Raw genomic sequence first — 23,350 nt, 5'->3', positions numbered from 1 at the left:
AAACAAAGAGGTAACATTTCCTCAGAAACATATCTTTGCTTTTTCTCTTCTCTATGTTACAAACACAGTGGTGCTTGAAAAGTTGAATTTGTATATTATGTGACATTATTCTTTGTTCTTAAAGGAAAACAGAGATTTTTTTTGGAGGACAAGGGGGACATGCAAGGAATCAAATTCACATACAGTTTATGTATATGACCATCTGTGATATCAAGGTGACTCTCTGTAGTCCTGTCATGACTCATAAAAAGTCATTGTCACCACTGCTTTCAGGTTCATTTTAGAAATTCCACCCATGACATAAAATATACAGGCAAAAATTTGCATGTACGGAATGTCATGTGACTGCTGTTTTCTTCTTTTTTCTTTTCAACATTACTTAAATGTTGTACCGTGAACATATATTATTCTTATAAAGCAAACACAAAATTTTTTACAAGGATGGCAAGGCAGTTTTCATTTACACTATCTCACGCAGTGCCACGAAAGAGAAATGGTTCAGCCTTAGATTGTTCTGCGGAGGTATCGGTGAGAATCTATCTAGTCAGCTCTCCATGACGGAAGCGGGAGAAAATATCAACAATCAAAAGGTAAGTAGCCGAGCCAGGGACCGGATTCTGCGCAGAGAGGAAGGGCACAGCCAACGACGCCCGGTGGCAGTACTGCCCATTGACCTCGGTTCCGGGAGGAGCAATCCTACCCACCGGGAAGTTACTGTCGTACCTATTCTACAGGTAAAGCATCTGAAACTCGGCTAGCTGCCAGGGTCACTCGGCTAGCTGCCAGGGTCACTCAGCTGGCTGCCAGGGCCACTAAGCCAGCTACCAAGGCCACACAGCTGGTTACCAGAGCCACACAGCTCTGAGATGAGGTCCAGCTGGCATTGCCTGATACGTTCTCAGTCCATTGCTTCCTAAAGCCTCCCCAAGGTCTGGTCCTTGCTGCAAGGACCCTGAGAACAGAATTACCTTTCCATGTTGACCTTGATATTGCCTTGCTTTTGACACATGTGCTTGGTAGAAAAGAAGAAACCCAGCATCTACCCGACCTTGGCCACCCTCGCTTGAACACCCATGAAGATGTCCTCCCTGGTTGGGGAGTGAGAGCATCTTCAGGGCATCTGACAGGCAGGTTGTCTATCTCTACCCTCCTGAGACTTGTTTTCACACATCCCTGCCTCTCCCAGGAGCGGCTGACTGGTGCCCTGCCCCTCTACCACACACGGCAAACCACACACTCGCCCCCCCACACACACCCCGCCCTCCAACCTCGACTCACAAATACCCCAAGAGCATTTTCATAAGCTCCCCAAATTTGATGCGCCAAGCCCCGTACACAAACCAGTGATGCCCAGCTAGCTGCTATAGCACCTTTCAAAGGCAGAAGGCAAGCGTCTGCCCGGTCACCTAGCAATTCCAATTCTCCTGGTTCCTGTCAAAGCTGTTTCTCATGACTCCTGCCAGGGTGCTCATCATATTCCTGCTTGCGGTCCAGGGATCATAATACAAAATAAATCACCAAAGGGAAAAGAAAAAGGAATTTGCAAAAAAAAAAAAAAAAAAAAAAAAGGATTGATCTCTGCAGGCCTGCTCTCCAACTTTTGTTTTCAACACATTCCTTCGAAATGGGATAAAAACCAAAAGTATAGACTTCTGGGTGCCTGGGAGAAGGATAGGCTTTCCATTCTATTTTAGACAGAGAAAGGCCCAAATAGAATTTGCAGCTGGGGTAGGGGAGCTTACAAAAGGGGACTTACACTTGTTAATCACTCGATTAACAGCGGAAGAAATGAAGGCAGCCAACAACTCTCAAGCACTTCCTCTGTGTGGGCACTGGGCTGTGCACATGCATTCACATTCATAATCTCACTGGATCCGATGACAACTCTTCATGGTAGCTTCTTTTGCTATCCTGATTTTATAGATTAGCAAACTAAGGTTTAAGAGCTTAAATAATTGTTCGAGGCTGTAGAGCTGGGCTGGGCTTTTTGCCTTGGGAAACCGCAAAGTTCTTAATTGCTAGGCTCTACCTCTTCCCATCTGACCTTTGAGTGGTGGGCATGTGGATTCCAAATGAAACTCAGTTTGCCTGTCCAGGTGTTTACCTCACTCCGAAGTTCTTACATTAAGATCTTTCGATTTCAACAGACAAAGGGTGGGGTCAGTTTCGGGGGTGGCACAGGGAGAAGAAAGAAGGGAACCCACGGGATTCAAATTCCAACAGGAAGATGGATTGAAAGAGCTAAACGTATGTGTTGGAGCCAAATGGTTTAGCAGATGGAGGCATATTCAGGGATTTGTGATGACAGGAATAGTCCTTTTTCCACCCCACTTTGAGCTGCCTTTACATAACTTTATCTTTTATGTCCAAAGATCAAATAATAATAATAAAAAAGGATCACATTTAATGAGAACTAGGGAAAATATACTGGTGGCAATTAAAGAGTAAAAATAACTGCTCTGTGGCTTCAGACCACAGGCGTTTGCTCATTTTAAGAGGCACAGGCAAATCACTTAAGGCCTTTTGGGCTGTGTTCATCTCACGCTTCCTCCTACACACCAGTGGCAGTTAAAGTTATGGACAGTCATAGCCCTTGAACCCAAGTAATTGCGTAGTAAGTGGAAGTACAAACTCATCAACTCATACATGCAGCTTCCTTTGCATGTCAAATCCAAGTCTCCTGGTAACCAGTTGCTTTGTGTGGAGGGGGTGGTTAATGGGAGTTAGAGGAGGTTACAGAATCTCTACTCTTAGAGACCTGCCCTCCACCCCCGAGCTCTAACTCTTCTTTCCTCTGACTCTGAGCACAAAGCCTCACTGCGGGCCAAGATTCAAGGAATCCTCACTCCACTGCCTTGTTTTCAATGTGCAGATCTGCTTCGGTCTAGATGACGAGGTCGACCAGAACTCTTCCTCAGGCCTAGGCTAATCCAGTGCACTCAAACACCCACAGCTGTCCGCAGTGAACCGGGATTCCCACCTCTGTACTATACCACTGGTTTTTAGGCCAGAATCTGGGAAGTACTCACCAGTCTTAGAGCCAAGCTAATGCCTGGTGTCACCAGTTTTCCAAAGAATCTTCAGGCACGTGAAGATAGAATCACCTGTAGGATATCACTCTGAAATACTCTCTGAAATTTCCTAATTTGAAATATAATCTGGGACTGACTCAAGACAAGATCAGCTGCTGAGCAGAAAGACATAGGAGCATTTACCCTGTACTTTGGGAGGCCTTGTTTTATATACCAAGAGATTCGATTCACTCTGTTTCAAAGTCAAGTCTATCCTCGGTCTGTAACCCAAGCCCAGAACACTGCACTTACCGGTAGAAAGTAGCATAGTCCACAGTTGAGTGGCAGGTCTGAAACTCCCAGGATTTGAGTTTCTGGCATTCGCGATGGGCTCGAAGCTTTACCTTCACTGTCCCTTGACACAGTTCAGGCACTGGTTTTCTCTGGGGTCTGTTGCAGAACTCATTGGACTCCACCCTCCAGGACTCGGCAAAGTCATCCACATCGAACTTGAAGTTTCCATCTCCGCCGATTAAGTCATCACGCTTATGTCCATTATAGTTGCCACAGAGACCACAGAGTTTGCCCTTGAGATGGGGGGCAGCCATGACTTCTACAAAACTGTCTCCATCCCAGGATATTTCCAAACCTAGAGGAAAAGGAGAGGAAAAGGGGATTAATCACTCCTGAATTCAATCATAATTCCCAAGTATGCACATCCTCACACAGCACATATGACTGTCCTCTAACAAGGAGCACCGAGGGGCTGTCCGAATTCCTGGTTACTTTTCATTCTTGCCATAGTGAATGCTGTGTGACATCACATGAATCACTTACTTGTTGGGACTTAGAACTTTTAAACTGTATAAAGTTTGCCCTTAATAATGAGATCTTACATACCCTAGTTTGACTTACAAATACTCATTGACCATGTTACCCTAGGGTATATATTTTTTGCCCTTTTCTAGAGTAATTGTGTTGGTCCAAATCATTCTTTCATTTATGCAATGATTACTCTAATGTGGGAAAAGATAACAAAGATGATAGTTTTTAACGTAATTTTTTCTTTATCCTAAAATCTCCCCATGTGATTATGCCAAATATCAAATGAACGTTTCCAAATTATTTGCTATAGTGACTATATTAAAGCAATAAATATATATAGCTTCTGAATACATCCTCAACAGAAATGCTCATATAAGTGAAAAGTCTGCTCCCTCATTATTTTACAGCCCTCCCTGGGACATGGATGGCTGTTTAATCAGTTTCCTATGGCTGAGTTATTGTAAAACCCTTTGAACCTTCATAGCCTCCATCCCTGAGCGGATCAGAAGCTTTAGCATTGGAGACACTGGAGGCTTCTAGCCAAACGCTAAATAGAATCAGTGGGACAGTACAGTCCTGTTCGCCAAGGACACAATCTTCACTCTGGAAGTGGTGGCACGCAGGCCCCTCTTGGTTTGCCGAATTCACCATCTGAAACATCAGACTGTTTTTCTGAGCAAGTTCATATCTCTCCAGAAATGCTGGCCAAGGCTTCTAAGAGCCGCTCCAACCAATGACCCCCCTGAATGTGTCACACAGAACATCCAGATTATGCTGTCACAGACAGGACAGCCAGGTTATCCTGCCTTACACACAGATCAGTCTGACGAGAAGATCAAGGATAAGTGTTTGTGTACTGATCATGATATTGTGTGTGAAGACACTGTTCATAAGAAAAAGAAAAGGACTTAACGAAAAGCTTTTTGAGGTTCAACCCAAAGTAAACAACAAGCTCTGTTACTCGGTTTCTCTTTGTCTCAAGTATGTGTTAGAAGTGTTTCTTGCTGAACCCTGATCACACCTTGGCAATGTCTAAGCCCCCAGCGAATGGGTGACCCAGGAACCAGAAAATGTGAAAGAACCACCTAGGGCATGAACACGGAGAGGAATCTGCAAGGTCAAGGCCCAAACCTGCCCTAAGGCTTCTCCTTAATCACTGTCAGTATCTCCTAAGTGACAACCCACAGAAAGGGGCTCTTTTTAACAGAAAAAAAGAGAGAAAGTCTCCCATGTATGTTTTTAAATCTTACTCTTTTGGGTGTGTGACAAAAACTAGTCTTCCGTTTAACCAGTTCTGAGCCTCTGGCAGGAGGAATGTGACTCTCCTCCTGGAAGACTCTGTCTTTGTTCTTGAAGGATCAGGATGAGGCTGATGAGCAAATGTTCAGAAGATGCTTAGAAGTTGGTGAATAAGGTAGTATAGGAAAGGATGGAGTAGGGGAGGGAATGGATTTTGCTTAGATGTAAAATTGACATAAGGCAACATTAGAGTGCTAAAAGATCAGTAAGAAATGCTCAGAAGTAAGACTCTAAAGCCAGTATTCCCTAAGTCGGGATATGGTCCAAGAGGAAAGAAGGCTGGCCACACAACTGCCACAAGAAAGAGTTACAGGTATGTGCTGGGGAGAGTTATAGGTAAAATAAACCAGTGGTCTAAAATTAGATTTCTCAAGAAGGAAACAGAAAGGTCCATATGGAAATCACTGTATGGCTGTATGGTAAATGAAAGAAATACAAGTAGTCTTAGTCCAAGGCAAAGTGTAGAGAAGCCTTCCTGGTTGAGATAAGAAACTGGACTCAAAAAAGTAATTAAATAGAGTTGGCTAAAGAAATGAGAGAAAATCATAAGACAGTCTCCCTTGGGAACAGTTGATGAAGGGAAGCTAGTGATGGGACAAGGTCATTAGAGAAAGGACACGCTGCTAGAATATCCACCTGCTGGGCCGACTTCCCCTGTAGACCCCTGTGAGAAGATGGCTGTCAACTGAGACAACCACACTATTGTATCAAATGATTTACAGTTCTTCATACCTCATCATTCAACACATTATCTGGCACATGGTATATACTTTCCCAATGAATGAGTTACCCTGTAAATTGATCTATCAAATCTGTGAAGCTAAGGAAATTGAGAATTTCATGCTAGTTAAGACACTGAAATAACAATTGTGAAAAGAGACAAGCATCCTATAATAAGATTTGTAATACACTCTCTAAGGTATAGAAGAAACTTGACCTCATAAGCCTGTAGCCAGGCAGCTGCCCAGCAAGAGAAATGAGGGGAGAAAATCAATTTCATCCAACACTCTTAACTTTTACAGCATAATTCCAAAGATTTTTCCATGTGGCAAAATTTTCCAAACTACAAATCTCTTTCCTAGACAGCAGGCAAATATTCTTCCAAGTGCCACAAGAGTTGAGAATTTCCATCCAAAGGAGCTCCAACATCATTACTGACAATGAAATAATAAATCTGAGACTTTGGGCAACTGAGTTCCTGGGAATTCAATCCACGGTGAACAAGCCAATCACTGTGTTCTTTTTTTTTGCAGTGGACTGGTGGTTCATACAGATCCACCGTGTTCTTAGTGTACTCTTCTTAAAATTCTAGATAGCTCTTCATAAAACATAGTTTCCGAAGTAAGAGAATAATTTATAATTCACTCCCTTTTCCTCCTTTTATCTTTGTTATTATTATAGTAAGAGGATTTTCATGGGCCAATGCCAGGCTTTATATTCTGAAGGGACAAAGTATTTGTCTACATATGCCTTTGTTTATTGCTGTATCATGCACATATGAGTTTTTATGATTTTTACCCTTTATGTGAGTAAAATCCATGAAAAGTACATTACAGTAGTAAAAGGCAAAAAAAAAAACAAAAACCAAAAACCCTAATAAGTTGTAATTGAAAAAATTGCTTCTCCAAAAGATATTTTAAGTAGGGATCTTCCGAAATGAAAACGGCATGGACGCGTGGGCTGGGGATAGTCTCCTCCGCAGCTGGAATGAGTTCCTGACTCTCTGCATGGGAAACCGGGTAGAAATAAACTGGCAGCGTCGGAAGGCTAAAGCCGAAGCACATGTCACATCTGGGGATGTGAGCAGCAGCTGCATTCCTTCCGCTGTGTGAAGGAAGGGTCTTCCAAATTTCCCTTCTCACCAGCGGATGTTTTACTAACTTGTTCTTCACCCTTCAAATGTGTGACCTGGCTCCAAACCACTAGTTTGGGGCTTTTCCTTGGGGCGAGGGGAGTGTTGTTGTTGTTTTATTTTGTGATTGTTTTTATTTGTTTTGCTTTTTTTTTTAATTTTATTTTTTGGTTGTTATTGTTGCTTTTGCTGCTGTCCACTTAAAGGGGAGAGGAGGTACAAAATCAGTAGGTACCCTGTAGCGATGCTTAAAAATGGATGGTTTTTCTGTTCAGATTATACGCAAAAAAAGAGAGAGAGGAAGAGAGAGAGAGAAAGAGAAATAAATATTTTCCAGGTTCATCAAATGTTGAACTCTACCAAAAATAAAATAAACAGCTAGACTCCCACGTGTTAATGCCTTTCAGGTGGACCTGATGTAACTCTTCCAGGTAGAGTTGATGGAGTGAACAGATGGCAGAAAGGAAATACTTTGAAATTATTCGCTAAGTGCCGAGAGTTGGGTGGGGAGGTATTTGGGGGTGGGCGGTGCTTTCTCAAGTTCCTAAGCTTTGCTCTGTGCCCTCCGTACCACCCCAGTTGTTATCTGGTCATCAGCTACCGCCTAATCCCCACAAGCGACACGGCCGCCTGTGCCCCTCTGCCAGACGATTCTGTCGTGAAGTGCCGAGTCCATAAACCACAAGAGCAAAGACATTCCTTCCCATTTCCCATCCTCCAGCCACAGGCTGGATTTCAGCTGTTATTTTGAAGAAAGTAGGCTTTGATCATATGGGCTTATGAAATTAAAAAAAAAAAACTATGGAAGAAGAACTCAAAAGATATACTGTGATATTTTAAATAGACAATCAATAAGTGCGAAGAGAAAACCATCCCTAAGGGGTAGCACCGGCTGAGATGGGTAGACCGGAGTGAAAAAGACGATTGTCTGGAAACCGAGTTGTTTGTTCCATGCAGAGGATAATCTCAAAGCAAGTTCAGTGTCCAGAGGACTACGGTTCTTCCCTAGGAAGCAGAAAGCTTGTGTGCTTCCCAGGCCGCAAGATGTTGTTCAGCTGAGTAGTAAAGGCGCCACATAAATTACTTGCATCACGATAAAAGAGATGGAAAAATAAACAAACTTGTAAAACTAAATGCAAGGCCTATAAGAGTTAACTTTACTATCTAATTATGGTACGAGTGACGTATTCTCATTGCCTTAGCAGCGTTTTTCTTTTGCTCATTTTTACAATGTGGAATCCCAACAAAGAGCACACTTATCCCAGAAGGCATTGCCAGCTGTGAGAGGAACAGTATTGAACTTTCTAGACTTTTAGCGATCTTCTAGTATTCCTTATCCTTTTGAGACTTGGGCTGTGGTTGACTAATAATTTCCATATCGGTAGAATCCACTGTGCTCAGCTGGATTGCAAACAGATAGGCAAGGTGTTTCTAATTAGTTCTATTTAATAATGTGTCATCTTGTGCACAATTTACAAGGGAGCCACAAACTGTTCCCTGTATCTGCAGAGTGGCCTGCATTTGCATACAACAGCAGGTGTCTGAATTTTCTGAACAGGACTAATCCCTCTAAAGCTGAACGATCATAGCTTTTCACATCTGCCGTATTCCAAGTCAGGAATGGGAGTCTTTCTGCCTTTGTAGAATATTCCAACACGTTAATATTTAACATTCTCTCATTAAAACCATGTTATAGTCTCTAAATAAAAGCTCCCTGGGCTTCTCCTTGGCTCCCTGACTTGCACAGGCTCAAATCAATTTATCAAATATATATTTGTCTTGAATTGAAACAATTAACAGGGTTCTCAAGGTAGAGAATAGTCCCTCGAAAGTGCCCGCTCGACTTCCCTTTTCGATCTGTATTATCTAAAAGAATTGGAACCCAATTGATGCTTTTACATTGTTAAATTCTCATCCATGTTAAAAGCAAGAAATATACTGATCTCCTCAAATATTATCCTTAAAGAAAGAGGAAAAGCCAGGAAACCAGGCAGTTCAATATCCAACTGGCAAAACATATGTACTAACCAAAGGTAGCATGAAGGGAACCACAGATGATACAATCAAATGTAGAAATGAGTTGAATTCACTCTTTGGGGCTAATACTGGAGAACTGAGCTCTGTCTCTAAGGTCTCTCTTTTAGGTAGCACCTCACAGACAAAAAATTGAGCCTCGTTGAACCACTGGAGTAAGGTAGCAACCATGGTGGAGGGAGAACATACGTGCCCCTGTGGAGTGGAAATACGGAGTCCACTGGGCCTCCACTGGACAACACGGGATGCTAAGAAAGGGTCCCGGGCATCAGCTCCACGTACTCAAGGTCAGGGGCAGTGCTTTCAGAGGAAGCATCCTGTGTCCTCCAGCTGGAGCCAGTGGTTCTAGCCATCACCTCGAAGGGCATCCTTCCCCGGGGTCAAGAATGGACAGGACCAGATCTACGCGGTCCACTATTCATGGCAGCACAATTTACAATAGCCAAGATATGGACGCAACCTAAATGCCCATCAATAGACGACTGGATAAAGAAATTATGGTTCATATATACAATGGAATATTACTCAGCCTTTAAAAAAATGAAATCCTACCATTTGCAATGACATGGATGGGCCTAGAGGGTATTATGCTGAATGAAATAAGTCAGGCAGAGAGAGATAAATAACATATGATTTCACTTATATGCGGAATCTAAGGAACAAAAAGAACAAACTAATCAAAAACAGACTCACAAATAGACAATTTGGTGACTGGCAGAGGGGAGGGGGGACTAGGAGAATGGGGTGAAGGGTTAAAAAAGTACAAATTAGTAGCTGAAGGTGGGTCACGGGGATGGGGAGCACGGCAGAGGGAACGCAGCTAGCATGAGTACGATGGCTAAGTGGAGGGCCGGGGAGGGAGGGGGCAATTGGGGGGATCGTTTTCTCAACAATATAGATGTCTAACCAACATACTGTATCCTCGAAACTAATTTAAATAAATAAATTTAAAAAAGAAAAAAAGAATGGACGTGGCAGCTGGTCACACAGCTGGGCCTCAGCACTCCCAAAGGCACGCCCATCCGCGTTTGTGGTTGACTTTTGAGGGTCCCCCCCGGCCCCTTCTTGGCAGATGCGAACAAAGAGACGCTCTCGCAGACGCAAACAAGGAGACGCTCTCACAGATGGGAAACTGCACATCATCCGCTGAGCTCATGGCGACGCTGACATTCCGAGCTGGCCACCAGTGGCCTCAATTTAGCAACAAAACGCGAGAAAGAGGTTATTTGGAGAGAACACGGCTATTTTTGGAAGGAGGACGGAACGCCAGCGGGTGTCCGCAGATTGCAAGGCTGGTGGGACCGGCGTCGGAATGCGGAATGCGAGGCTCCGGGAAGTGCAAATTTCTCCAGCTATTTCGGGGCGTCTTGGAGATCTCCCTCCAAAGCCCCAGTGAATGGCGATGAGGCAAACACCTGCCTGCAGCTGCGGCACTTCTCTGCTTCGGGGTTTTCCTAGGGGGAGGAACCCCAGGTCCTAAAGGCTCAGATGCTGTTGCTGTGCGGGTTGGTGAGGCGGGGAGAAGAGCCGGAGGGACAGAGACGCCCCGCGCTGCGGGAAGCCCACCTGCTTTGGTCGTCACTTTCAAGAGATAGCCATCCAGGTCGACGTGGAAGAGCGGCGCCTGGCAGGGCAGCGCGATGCGCGAGCCGTTCCAGCGCACGGTCAGGTGCTGCTGGAGGCTGACGGTGCTGGCGCCCAGCACCAGCTCCACCGACTTGGTCCAGGAGAAGGAGCGGGTCCTGCGCGCGTCGTTCTTCACCAGCACCTGAAAGGGCGAGGCAGGGGAGGAGCAGTCTTTCGTCAAAACGTACTGACACGTCCCCTGAAAGTTAAATGTGCGTCCGTCAAAAGTGTTGTAGTGGGGGTCTCCGAACACCGTGCAGACGCCGGGCTCTGCGGATGAGTGAGAGACAAAAGCAGCGTCATAAACCGTGCGCAGGAGTAAGAGACACATCAGGGGTCCCCGTGGGAACCGGGAAGGGGCACCCGCCAGGTGGGGGAGGGTCTTAGCAGAGATGCACTGTGCGAAACCAACTTAAAAATAAATGAAGTTTGGTTGTTCGGTTGTTCTAAAAGTCTATGCCAAACCTCAGGGGACATGTAATATTTTTCGTGCTTTTATATTTATTTATAACACTTTTGAATTTTTAAAGCATCTCTGTTTTGGAGCCTTGATATGCTTCTGTGGTCTTAACGGAAGGGATGGAGGAATGGAACTAAGATAATTCTGTACACAGAACTGGCCTAACCTCCTAACCCAGAAAATCAATAACAGACTATGAATCAATAAGAGGCAGTAACATAAATGACAATACAGCAAAACATAATGTTACAGCAAAACATAATGTTATTCCATTTAACTAATTCAAAAAAAATGGAAACATGGTATTCTACTCGTGACTCATGGTTTTAAACAAAATATTATATTCAACACATATGTTTACTAAAGACAAATGAACAGAATTGCCAAACAGATACAGTTTAATGCCGTTGGGAGCCACGTACCGATAAAGTCAATAATTTCTATGTGTTTTATAGAAATGCAAGGTTCCTATATTTTGATATGTATGTCAAAATCTAAAGTTGGATAAAAATGAATTGTAAAACCCATCATTTAGTAAATTTAAGAAGTTCCAATGAGTTCATCACTTCACAATGTTATTACTTCAAATATTTATAAGATCCAAGTAGAATTTTATACTTTGGGGTATCATAAATTTTTTTTTTTGCTCTTTTTTTTTTTTTTACACCTACAGCACCTGATCTTCCTATGTGGTCTCCCATCCAAGTACTAACCAGGTCTGACCCTGCTTAGCTTCTGAGATCAGATGAGATCGGGCGTGTACAGGGTGGCATGGATGTAGACTCATAAAGATTTTTATAGAAAATTAAATAGCATTTCTTTTTTAAAATAAAATTTGGCATTGATCTGTTCTCATGTTAAGATAATTTATCTGTTTTCAAAGAGCCATAAACAACCAGGAAATGAAGAATTCACTTAAAGAAATTAACCCACACAATGAAAGAACCATTATAAAAAGAGCAATTTCCAGTCAACACTACAACAGGTCAGGAATATGAGGATATCATATCAGGGGTCGTTCTAAATATCGAAGGGAAGAATTAAGAGTCAAGACTGAGGGGAGATGTGCCAACGGATCCTATAGAACCAGTGAGACCCAAGGCCAACATTCGCTTTCAAAGTCTAACGTGTTTGGCGAGTAATGTTGTTTCATGTTGTGATATGTTAAGTCATTTCACATGTCTATTTCATGTTACTCCATATAAATCGCATATATCTGGAATGTGGTAAATTAATTATTTGTTCTACATTAGCTTTCCTGGTCAATATTTGATAGCGACTCAAAAAAGAACGTTCTGGGCATGTAGGAAAGTTTCAATGAACAAATACTTTAAAGAATATACAACAGGCACTATTCGGGTGGAGAGAAACTAACAGGACAGTCGCAACATTGAATTCACCTTCCATTTCTGTTCCCAACGGTGTTCTCACCTATCTAATCACCTCGCAGCATTTTCAACCCTTTCTCCACGTGATTACTTTCAAAATTGTCCTAACACATACTTCCCTCACAGTCTGACAATCTCTCCCTGGCATAAAAATGGTGCTTTTGGTTAACAGAGCTGATACTGCCATGTGCCACAAAAGGACTAAATGTTAATCTGACCACCAGATGTACCAAAGTCAAGAATAGGGATTTTTTTTTACAGAGCTCTTAACTCCACATACTCAGCGAGAAATCCCGGAGCCAATGAAAACTTTTGAGCTTTTGAGCTTGTAACAGAAGGACTCAGTTTGGAAAGGCGGATGCACTAGTGAAGGATTTGAAATTGTCCTCCAGAAGAAATCCTCTCTCAGCTGTGAGCAGGCACAGGAAATGACTGTGCCTTCTGCCCAGTCCACAGTGACAATCTTCTCCCTGAACCAGGGACGACCTATGGCTTCTCCTGGTGTTCTGAAAACAGTGGCGTCAAAAATATAATTAACGAAAACAGTAGCAGCTAACATTTACTGAAAATTCATACCCTAGCACCGTTCTTCATGCCTATAGATCATGGATGCGTTATAATAAAATAGATATTTAGATTGTCTCCTCAGGTTAAACAAACACCTAAGCACTTGGTCATAAATCCATAAAATGAGTTAATATCTAGTCATCGAAAAAGTTTGTGAATAATGTTCACGGTTGAGAAAATGCTTATGATGTGTTAAGTGAAAAATAGGAAACAAAATTCTATGTACAGGATCATCTTCACTGTGTTAAAATAAATACAGAAACACACACACCAAAACTGGAACTGTGGTTATTTCTTGATGACAGAATCATGAGTGATACTTTTTCTTTCTTCCTTATGCTTTTCTGATTTTGTTTTTAATGCCATTTTTTTTTTCAGAGTCACAATGTGGGTACTTATAGATAAGGCCAATTATGTGACAAAGTGAATCCTCAAAGAAGCAACAGAAAATGTACTGCCTATAGTGGCCCTGGGGAAGCCTGAGCTTACTCATAGCTTGGCGGAAAGTAATGAGGGACATCCAGGGAGACCGGGCAAGGGGAATCATGTGTGAGCAGTGCTGTCAAGAAAGATATTTTTCAAGAGGCCCTGACTTGTGGAAGAGAAGGGTTTTGGCGATCGGGAAGCTTTTGCTGTGTAACAACAACATAGGAGAGGCCAACAAAATTTCATGACTAGGAAGATGCCTGAGAATTATGTGTTGCATTTGGGGACATTTGTGCCATGAGCTAAAATAATTCTGAAACCTTGGCCCCTTTTTCTGGCACCTCAAGGTCACTATGCCAGATCTGGCAGGAGCACCAAACACGTTCACTGCAGAGTGACTGAAAGTGAGAACCTCAGGGTCACAAAAGTCTGCCTAGTGGAAAGGAACAAGCGAAAGAGAAACCCCGAGGTGACAAATGAACACTGTATCCTCGCGTAATTTTTTTTTTTCCAGCAGACCCAGGGAAGTGAGCTGCCGTCCAAGATGTCCAGGTGTCTGCTCAGACTCTTCTGGAAAGCTTGGAGTGATAGCTGGAGGTGAATAAACGGATCACTCTATAACTAACCTTGAATATGTGTAAGTCAGAGGAGGGAGAGAAAAAATGCTAGTTTACTCTTGGCAGTACTTTTCATAGTCCTTTAAATCAAATTATCAGATGTCATTTTTATTTTAGTTTGTTTGTAACGTATGTACACAAACGTCTAGGCATAGAAAAAAAATTAGAAGTGTATAAACCCAAATATAAAAGCGATGTTTTTTTTCTCTTAGGTTATGGAATTATGGGTGACATTTATTTTCCTTTCTTGTTTATGTGTATTTATATGTGCTTTAAAAATTAAAAATATTGGATTAAACATATTGCTTTGATGTTACATACTTTAATAAGATTGCTATGAGAATTAAGAGAGGCAGCCTGCTTTTAAAAACATAATACCAATGCTTTCCTCTTAACCTCATTAAGTACATTTACTTCTGCTGTGGATGTATTTATTCTAATGAAATGCCTTCATTTTGAGAGCAACGATTATTCTCAAAACATCCATCAAAGAAAATTAAGGGGAACTTATACGACTCCATGTTATAAAGAAGAAAATAAGAGAAATCGAATAGACTAACTCCCTTCCCCTAAAACACACATAAAAGAAATAAAAACAGAAAAGCATTAGGAAGAAAAATAAGTATCATTTATGGCTCTGCCATCAAGAAATAACCACTGTTTATAATTTGTGTGTGTGTATGTGTGTATACGTATGTACTTAACATAGTTAAGATTATCCTGTACATGAAATTTTATTTCCTCTTCACTTAACATGTCATAAGATTTTCCCAGTCATTAAAATCACCTTGAAAACATAGAAAGTGATTTTCATCCTCCGTCCATTACTTCTGCCAAGAGAAATTTCTCTCCATCACAACGTACCACACAGACGGATAACTTTCCAGAGAAGTGTTCTAACCAGGAGAAAGTCCAGCAAATAAAAAACAGGGTTTTAATCTTTTCTCAACACAAACAGCAAGCAAACAGGCCCTGTGGGACTCCAGGGTCACTGGGTCATGCCGGGGCTCCTGGGAACCCCAGGTGGGTAAAAGTCGTGATGATGCCAAGTTTGGGCCAATACCAGGAAAGCTGAAATTCGAAACACTGCCCTTAACCCCGGCCCCTCCGTTATTGGTCTCCGCTCCTCCTGACAGTGATGTGAACCTCCGAAATAAAAAGGCCGTGTGTGACCCAGCAGGAACTGGGCCTCTCCACGCAGGTGTCCCTGACAGCTGTTGTCCCAGGGTTTCTGAGGGCCAACAGATGCCCCACCAGGGACACCCGAGCCCTAGGTTTTACATCCTTGGCTTCTTAAGTGAAGAACTTAATCTAACCATACCATGTGAATATAGAGAGGACAGTGACTTTCTTTCCACCAATCTGTAACTCACCAGCTATACTTACGAATCTATCCATAAAACCTGATTTTTTAAAGAGCTGAGTAGATACCTGAAACTAACATATTTTTTTAAGAAGTTAAGTACGGATATTGTTAAGAATGTAAACTTCTTTTCACATATTTTCCATACCTCCATAGGGTCACCAACTTCAAACAGAAAAGCAAAGGAAGCTGTCGCTACCTCCAAGATCCCGTCTAAAATAAGCCTAACCCCCGGAGCCACGGCCGCCGTCCTGGGAGTCCTGGGACGTCCCCACCACAGCCGCGAGCTCCCCCGCCTCCCGCCTCTGTTCCCGCAGCAGCCTGGGCCTGCCCTGCACGTCCCAGTTCACAGCACAGGAGCCTCCAGTCCCCTGGGCCGATGCCAGCTCTCCAGAGCCACCTCCCAAACGCCTCAGCCAAAGTCACCTTCCTTTTCTCCAAATCCCTAAAGCAAACCTGGCCACACAGCTCAGATTTTCTGGGACAGCCTCGATTTCGCATACTCTACCCAATAGACACACTATGTTTTTCTGTTTGGGGGTTAACAAGATGGTCACCAAATCTACCCTAGCTTATAGTTATCCTTAACTATTAAATTTAGACTTGAACTCCTTCTACGGAAATTTTGTTTGTACTTCTCAGTGCCTGGCACATTGGTTTGTATCTTGAAGACACACACACACACACACACACATACATATACATGTACATATACATATCTATATATATGCATTAAATGTATTTATCTTTGCAATAGTCACAGTAATGCCTGGTATAATATATATTAGGTATCAACAAATATTTGCTGAATAAATGGGCTAATTTATTAGAGAATATATTTTAGTAGAAAAAAATGAACTATCCACGCTGAACTTACTAAAACAGATAACTATAATGACTGGCATATGGCCGAGAGAATTCTGCTTAATCAATTAATTAATTGAACAATTAACTAGTGGTCTCAGAATAAGGAATTAAGGCTGCAACTGTAATGAAGAGCACTGATCAGCTGACCTGGAGCTGGGGAGAGGGTCCTGGGTGATCCGGGCAAGGCTAATGTCATCACAGGGGTGCTGACGAGTAAGAGAGGAAGTCTGGAAAGTGAGGGCCACCGTGGAGGATGGGAGGAGGCCTCATATCGAGGACTGCGTGGCCTCGGGAAACTGGGCAAGGCAAGAACACAGATCCTGGAGTCCAGCCCTCCTGCCGACTCCTTGGTTTTGGCCCGTTCGGATCCATTCCGGACTGCTGACCTCCAGAACTGGTAAGATAATGTGCGTGTGTTGTTTTAAGCCACTGCGTTTGCAGTAATTTGTTTCAGCAGCAATAGAAAAACCAATTAACTTAGCGAAACCCAAGGCGGCTGGGCGGAAGTCACTCGTTTACGTCGGGCACCATGCCAGATGCTTCCCATGCACTCACCATCTTCTTGAAGCCTCGCTGCTTCTCTACGCATTGTATGTTGCTATCCTAACTTCTCAGCAATGAGTTTGGACAGGTGGCCGGGCTGCCCACGTCACTCAGAAAACAACAGTGAAGACAGAGTCCGAACCGGCCTCTGCCAGTGCCCTCCACGCCGTGACCCGACGCATCTGCTCCCGCCCCGTGCCACACCATCCTGAGTTACTGCCATGAACCAGCGGGGGTCACAGAGCAACTCGGGAATCTGCAGGGAAGTGTGCACTCTTCCCTCTAAATGCACAAGTGTATCGCTCAGATGCAGAGGTTCGCAGACACCCTGTCCCAACGCTGATCGACAACCTCCCAGGAGCCCGTGAACTTCAGTTAAAGAACACCTACCTAGCAGTTGATTATAAAGTGTATTGTATGGTTTTCTTATTTAATGTGTTTATATTTCATCTCCCCAACTACATTACATTACAAGTTCCGAAACTCAGGGCTTTTTATCCATGTCCTCCAGGGCACCTTCCAGAATGCTGGAAACTCACCAAATTTTAATGAATACAGACTTGTTATAAAAGATGAGTTTTTTTTTTGTTTTTTGTTTTTGTTTTTTTTTTTTTTTTTTTGCACTCTCACCTTCCAAGCTCTGACCTTGAAATGTCTGCTCTCTTTAGCCTGGAAATTGTTATTTATCAACTTAGAGCTGCGCATCCGAGCCGAAAAGATAGGGTTCCCACCCCCAAATAACCCAGCTTCCAGCTTGAAAGCCGTCCGAGAGCTTCACAAACAACTTCGCTTTGAAAAGAGACCTGGGTCTGAACCCCAGTCTTGAAACTTAATGAAGCCAAAACGATGTGCTAACTCTTCACATAACCTCAGTTTGTTCACCAATAACATGGGTCTAAGAACAACTCCTCTGAAGGGTAACAATACAAAAGTGCTGAGAACATACTAGATGTTCAGAGAGTAGTTGCTGTTAGTTTTATTATCTAGCAAATATATATTTGGCTAAAATAGGTCTGGAAAAGGCTGTAACATACATATAAAATGTAGATTTGTTGAAATTTTAAGTTCATCTATGAAATGTAAGCCTTCTAGGCCAGAAGAAGAAGGTTAATAAAGTCACAGACATAGAGAAGAACACGGCTTGCACAAGAAGATCAAGAGACCAGGCTGATGGGAGTGGAGAGTCTCTCCAGAAGATGTGAGAGCCCAAGCTGTCTAAATAAATTGGTCTGAGATTTATTGCCAGCCTGAGAAGTTTAAACGTATTCCAGAAAACCAACATTTCTTAACGCGTTTCTTATGAAACATCAATCCTGCCTGTGGCTCTGCCAAAATAAGTAGGAAAAAAAAAAAAAAAAAAACTCTGCAGCTCAAATTAGTTCAAGAGGTTCTCTATACTCCATCACCCTCTTGAAAGTTTACCCTGCATGATGGCATGTAGAGGCCTCTGAGAATCCCGTAGTGAGAAACCTATTTAAGTTTGCTTGACCCAGCATTTAATCATATGATGTACACAATCATAGAAGCTTGTTTTGAAAATATTACTCATTATTTTCCCTCAGCACTAGCATCCTATGAAACAAACTCTGCGAGAGACCAGTAAAGGAAGCTGGCGTAGGTTCTCGTGAAAGTCAAGTGTGGGTTCTGACAGCAGTCTGTAGGAAGGGCCAGAGGAGCAAAAACGGAGGTTCGTTGCAGGCAACCTAGGATGAGGGTCTGGCTGCCGCGGAAAGGGGGAGAACGTTTTTATTAGGAAAACAACACAAAGAGACAATCAACTAGACTTGATGACCGTGATTAGCAATGTGAGAGAAATGCCAAAAGCATGAGAAATAACACGAAGTCTCAAAACCTGTGCAGCTGGGATCACGGGGGTGCCAGAATTCAGTCAACAGACAGGGGTTGGAAACAGCCGTTCAACCCTCCATCCAACTCCCTACACAGATCATTTGGAGAATCAAAGGTAGCAACTGTTAACCAAATTCAAATGCAATACTCCGAAAGAAGAATGTGGTCTTCAAAACAACTAGAAGCTGACATCTGCCATATTAGCATCTTATCAAGAGGTCACATGTCAGGGACCTCGAAGTTTGCACAACTCTGAAATCAAAACGAGAGGAGGGCTGCCATGGAGGCAGAGAGATGAGCTTATAGGATGACAAGGCCAAATGTGTACTAAGGAGGGATGTAAAAAGGCAGAGCGGAGGCGTGGAACAGTGGTTTGGGATAGAGGATGTTAATCAAGAAACAGACCGCAATAAGGAGAAAGAATGATAATATTTGAAACTATGGACTTTACACCTAAGGGAACTATGGAGTGCAGCTAATGAGTCACCTCTCCAGACTCCCTGGGAAGGTTAGAACTCACATATTGTAACTTCATAAGACAGATAAGGTTGGTTTTTAAACGTGAGCAAAAATAAACGCTTTCAAATAGAAGTCCTTAGTCACGTACAGAGAAAAGAAACTGGCAACCTTCGTATATATTTGAAGGCGAACCTCCAAAACGAACACAAACGTAGTCCATAGAGAACACCAAACAATGCTTAAACGTTCGGGCTTTGGAGTCTCCTGGACCAGGGCGTTTGCTCACCGGGAAGGATGTTGCCCTGTTGAATTTTCGGACCCTCGGGTCTCTCGTGTATGACATGGAGCAGCAACAGCTCCTACTTCGTGGGTCACTGTGATTAAAGATTAAAGGGCATCGCGTACCGCAATGCCTGACACGGACTGACACTGGATACTTTGTCGCTGGGAGCAGGAGCCATTCTAGTGGCGGCACAGTAGCAATTGTTGTTCCTCTCATTTTGCTTGTAGGAGATGAGACCTCCAGAGAGGAATAAAGCTGCCTCGGCTCGGCAGACGGTCGTGCGTAATTTATTACACACACTTCCCACAAAGTGTATTTTTCAATTTGAATGCGGGGCTTATATCTTTTGTTTTCCCGCTTAGCTGTATTACAGATGTGCCCTTGTTAAGGGGTTTTGGTCACCAGTTCCTTCAGTCAAAACTGGGGTCCTGCATCTTTCTTAAGAGTCAAGATGGCAGCCTTGGCTAAAGTGCACTAGATGTCTAATAATGAACATATGTATCTGTTAACATACAGAGTATATTTTTCAAAATCAGGCAAGAAAGTCACTTTTAATTGAATGATTGAATAGAGAGCATCTATATGAAAAGTAACTTTCCCAAGCAAAGATTCAAGGAAGCCACATGATACGATAGAAAAAATACTAGACGAGGAGGTTAAAAAAAAGCAGGTTCTCATCTCAGCATTTCCGGTTGCCACTACCTGAGCCTTCACTTCCTCACCTAAGAAGTGGGAGGTTTGACCTCATAGTTAAGGTCCATTCATTTAAACAACTCCATGATGCGACAATGGTGAAGAGCTTGACTGGCATAGTAACTTCGCTTTCTCTTACTCATAATCTTACAAATTATACACAATTAATTTAAGCTTAAAACTACACACGTTTTAATATTTTAAGTAAGAAAATTTGGGGAGATCATCACTTACCGGTGGAAATACCTCAACCCTGAGTTGCTAGGAAGAAAAAATAAAAACGTCTGGAAAAATGAGTGGACATGGAAAACCAAGACAGTTTGATATGGCGGTGAGCGCAGAGAATGTCAACTATCACAGCTCTGCATTCGAACAGAGAGGTGGAGGTGCCACCAGGAAGAGGAAAGCCTGGGCACTTTAGTCTACATTTCTAGACTATTAAATCGAAACTCCTCCCTAATGTCCTTCTCCAATCTCTAATCTCTGCCCGTTGTAAAATCCTCCAGTCTTTCTCCTCCCTTCCTAGCTGTGACCGGTTATTAAACTGCACACATGAAACGGATGTGAGGATCAAATAAGACCAAATGAAAGAGCCCAGGTCAGCGTTTAGACACCTAGCAGATGATAAGTAGACGTCAGCTGCTGCTCTTGCTACTCCTACTTTTCCTGCTGTTGCTATTATTGCCATTATTGATAACGGAGATGATGATGATGATGACGACGATGACGATGATGACGACGATGACTGCTAATTAAAATCAACAGTCAGAACTTACGGAGTACTATCCCCCTCTAGAAACCGACCAGAAGCTGTGGATAAAAGTTGACCCTTAATAACGTCAGTCTTTTCCTTCAACTTTACCCCAATTCACAGCCAGAAAATTTAAAGTAACAACATCCCTTAGGACAGACCAGTGTATATAACAGAAAACAAACTAATTTCCTCTGACTCCTTCCAGTGCTGCCCCTGCCGGTGTGGGATTTCCTCGCCACCACATGTGGGATGCTTGGGTTTCGTTTGCCACCCCTGCCTCTGGCTGGGCGTCAGGAGCACCGACAGCCCCAGCTCCAGATGCTCAAGCTCAAAGTTCAGTGGCCACTTAGATTAACACCTCCTTGGCAGGGCTAAAGGCAACACCACAAATTCTTATTCTACAAGCATCTTGAGCTCCGGTTTCAAATTTCTTTGCTTTCCTGAGTAAAGGACAGACTCTGGTAGTTAAGGGACCTGGAGTCATTTACAGTCTTGGAGGCCAGACACCTGGCTCAAACACAGAATTACTAATCTGCAGAACCTCTGTCAGGGAGATTTCTCATACAATGGGCCCCAAGGTCATTGTTTCAGTAAGTTGTTGCTATATTCCCCTTCCTACAGCTACTCTCTAATTGGGAATACCTGTAGACATGCCCAGAGACTTCAGAAAGTTGTGCCATAACCAGCCAGTGCCTGGGGTGGGTGCACGCGGCAGGCAGGGGCTCCCTCGAGAGCAGGCACTCCAGCACGGCGTACAGCTGGAAACTAACCCTTGGGGGGGGTTAAAGAGGTCACCTGGCAACTGTGAGACTCCTTGCACCCTGAGTTGCTGGAATCTGATATTTCCTGTTACTTGTGGGACATGTAGTTGAGATTATTTCAATTAATTGCACATCTGTGCTCAGTATAGCCTCTATGTTGCATAATCGTGACCTTTAGTTTGGGGTCTGGATTCTGAGGGTCAGGACTACACAGCTAAAGGCACAGCCTGATGAATCTGAGACCTGGGTATCCAAAGCGGGTCTGCTTTGGGTCGCCTCTGGTCTTGTTGATGGTTAATGGTTAAAAGATTAGATTCTCTTTCATAATCAATCTCTCTCTTTTCCCCCTTTGCCTTCTCCCTCCCTACACACACACACACACACACCCCTCTCTTATCGGTGAAAAGTTTGCCTCTAAGTATTATTTCCTTGTCTGAAAACAGATATTCTGCCAGCAAAGAATTTATCTGATTCAGGTTTCTGCTGGGTGGTCAGGTCAGGATTCCATCCACTGTTTGCCAACACACAGTGAAACAACACTTCACATAAGCCAAGTGTCACATATACGACAGATGGTGGCCTTCGTGGCACCTCGCTCGTGGTCCCGTGATGCCCACCCCAGGCACAGGGGGACTCATGTTAGGCGAGAGCTCATACTTTGGCAAAAAAATAGCACTGCACAAAAGCTTTATAAAGTTTATTTAGCTCACTTTCAATATTTATATTAAATAATTCACTCAAACCAAATTTAATTCTTTTCAGTAGGAAAAGGAGCGAGAACATCCCACATTATTAGAACACAGCAATGCTTTTCATACTTCCTTCAGGTCTGATTTTAAGAGGATTCACTTTTTTTTTTCAATTCTGATAGAATCGTCATTGCCCTTCCAGACCAACCCTACAAAGGCCACCCTGCTCTGGGGAGTACAGCCACATAATGACTCAATTACTGCTTCTTAGCTACGGAATTATAAATTAACCATTATCAGACGATTGCAAAGAGAAGCCTATAACATGTTCTACGCGCTGGCTTTGTTTCCTCTTTACTATTCCTTTCAGAGGTCTGACACAGCCCCAAACACTAAGAAAGACCAACCCAGTCAATGAGGCAGGGATTCTATGGGATTTTAGAAGCAGACAACGCAATGTCACACTGCTGAAATAGGGTGACACTCATTTAGCTACTCCAGATAATCGAAGTAAGTTTTAAGAGTATTGAAGCTATGAAATAAATCTATTTCATTTATGTATGTATATATGGATGGATGGATCTATTTATTTTTGCCTTCTTCCAAAAAAGATTGGAAGTAGCTCGTAGGCATACATACCAAATGCTTCACAATATAGAAGGTATACATAGAAGGTGAAACCAGGGATAAGCTTGTTACTCAAAACTGCATGCCATTAGAGGCAGGCTGCCAATTTATTTCTAGCCTCCGAGCAGCTAAAGAAAAGATGGTTACTTTTAATCAGTCAAGATATAATTATGCCTTTATAATTTTTATTTTTTTGGTAGGGCGAGGCAATGACAATACAGAACCACATTCGATTAAGTCGAGAGGCTTCTGGGATGTCGTTTTTACACCAGCAGAAAGGCACCCTCGCTTTGCTGTCCCCCTCCATCTCATCGCCATGGGTGGAAAGTAAGATGCCGCCCCTAGTACACAGATGTTT

At 43.0% G+C, this 23,350-nt stretch overlaps 1 protein-coding gene and 1 pseudogene across 4 annotated transcripts in view; both read right to left on the bottom strand.

Annotated features, from left to right (window-relative positions):
* The window catches only part of BMPER (BMP binding endothelial regulator), a 202,734-nt gene that overhangs the window by 57,134 nt on the left and 122,250 nt on the right, over nucleotides 1-23,350 (bottom strand). For 3 of the 4 annotated variants that reach the window (XM_016160041.2, XM_016160051.2, XM_036230467.1), the window contains exons 12-13: nucleotides 10,588-10,917; nucleotides 3,324-3,660 (exon numbers count right to left, since the gene is read on the bottom strand). In XM_016160041.2, coding sequence (XP_016015527.1) covers nucleotides 3,324-3,660; nucleotides 10,588-10,917 — 667 coding nt within the window. The remainder of the gene's footprint in view (nucleotides 1-3,323; nucleotides 3,661-10,587; nucleotides 10,918-23,350) is intronic. The other variant, XM_016160059.2, reaches the window with a different exon arrangement.
* Nucleotides 11,772-11,890, bottom strand: LOC118610911 (annotated as a pseudogene).

The sequence above is a fragment of the Rousettus aegyptiacus genome, unplaced genomic scaffold (assembly GCF_014176215.1).
Source record: "Rousettus aegyptiacus isolate mRouAeg1 unplaced genomic scaffold, mRouAeg1.p scaffold_m13_p_13, whole genome shotgun sequence".
NCBI classification, from domain to species: Eukaryota; Metazoa; Chordata; class Mammalia; order Chiroptera; family Pteropodidae; genus Rousettus; species Rousettus aegyptiacus.
Note: the sequence above shows the minus strand (reverse complement) of the source record. Positions and strands in the feature narration are given on the sequence as shown.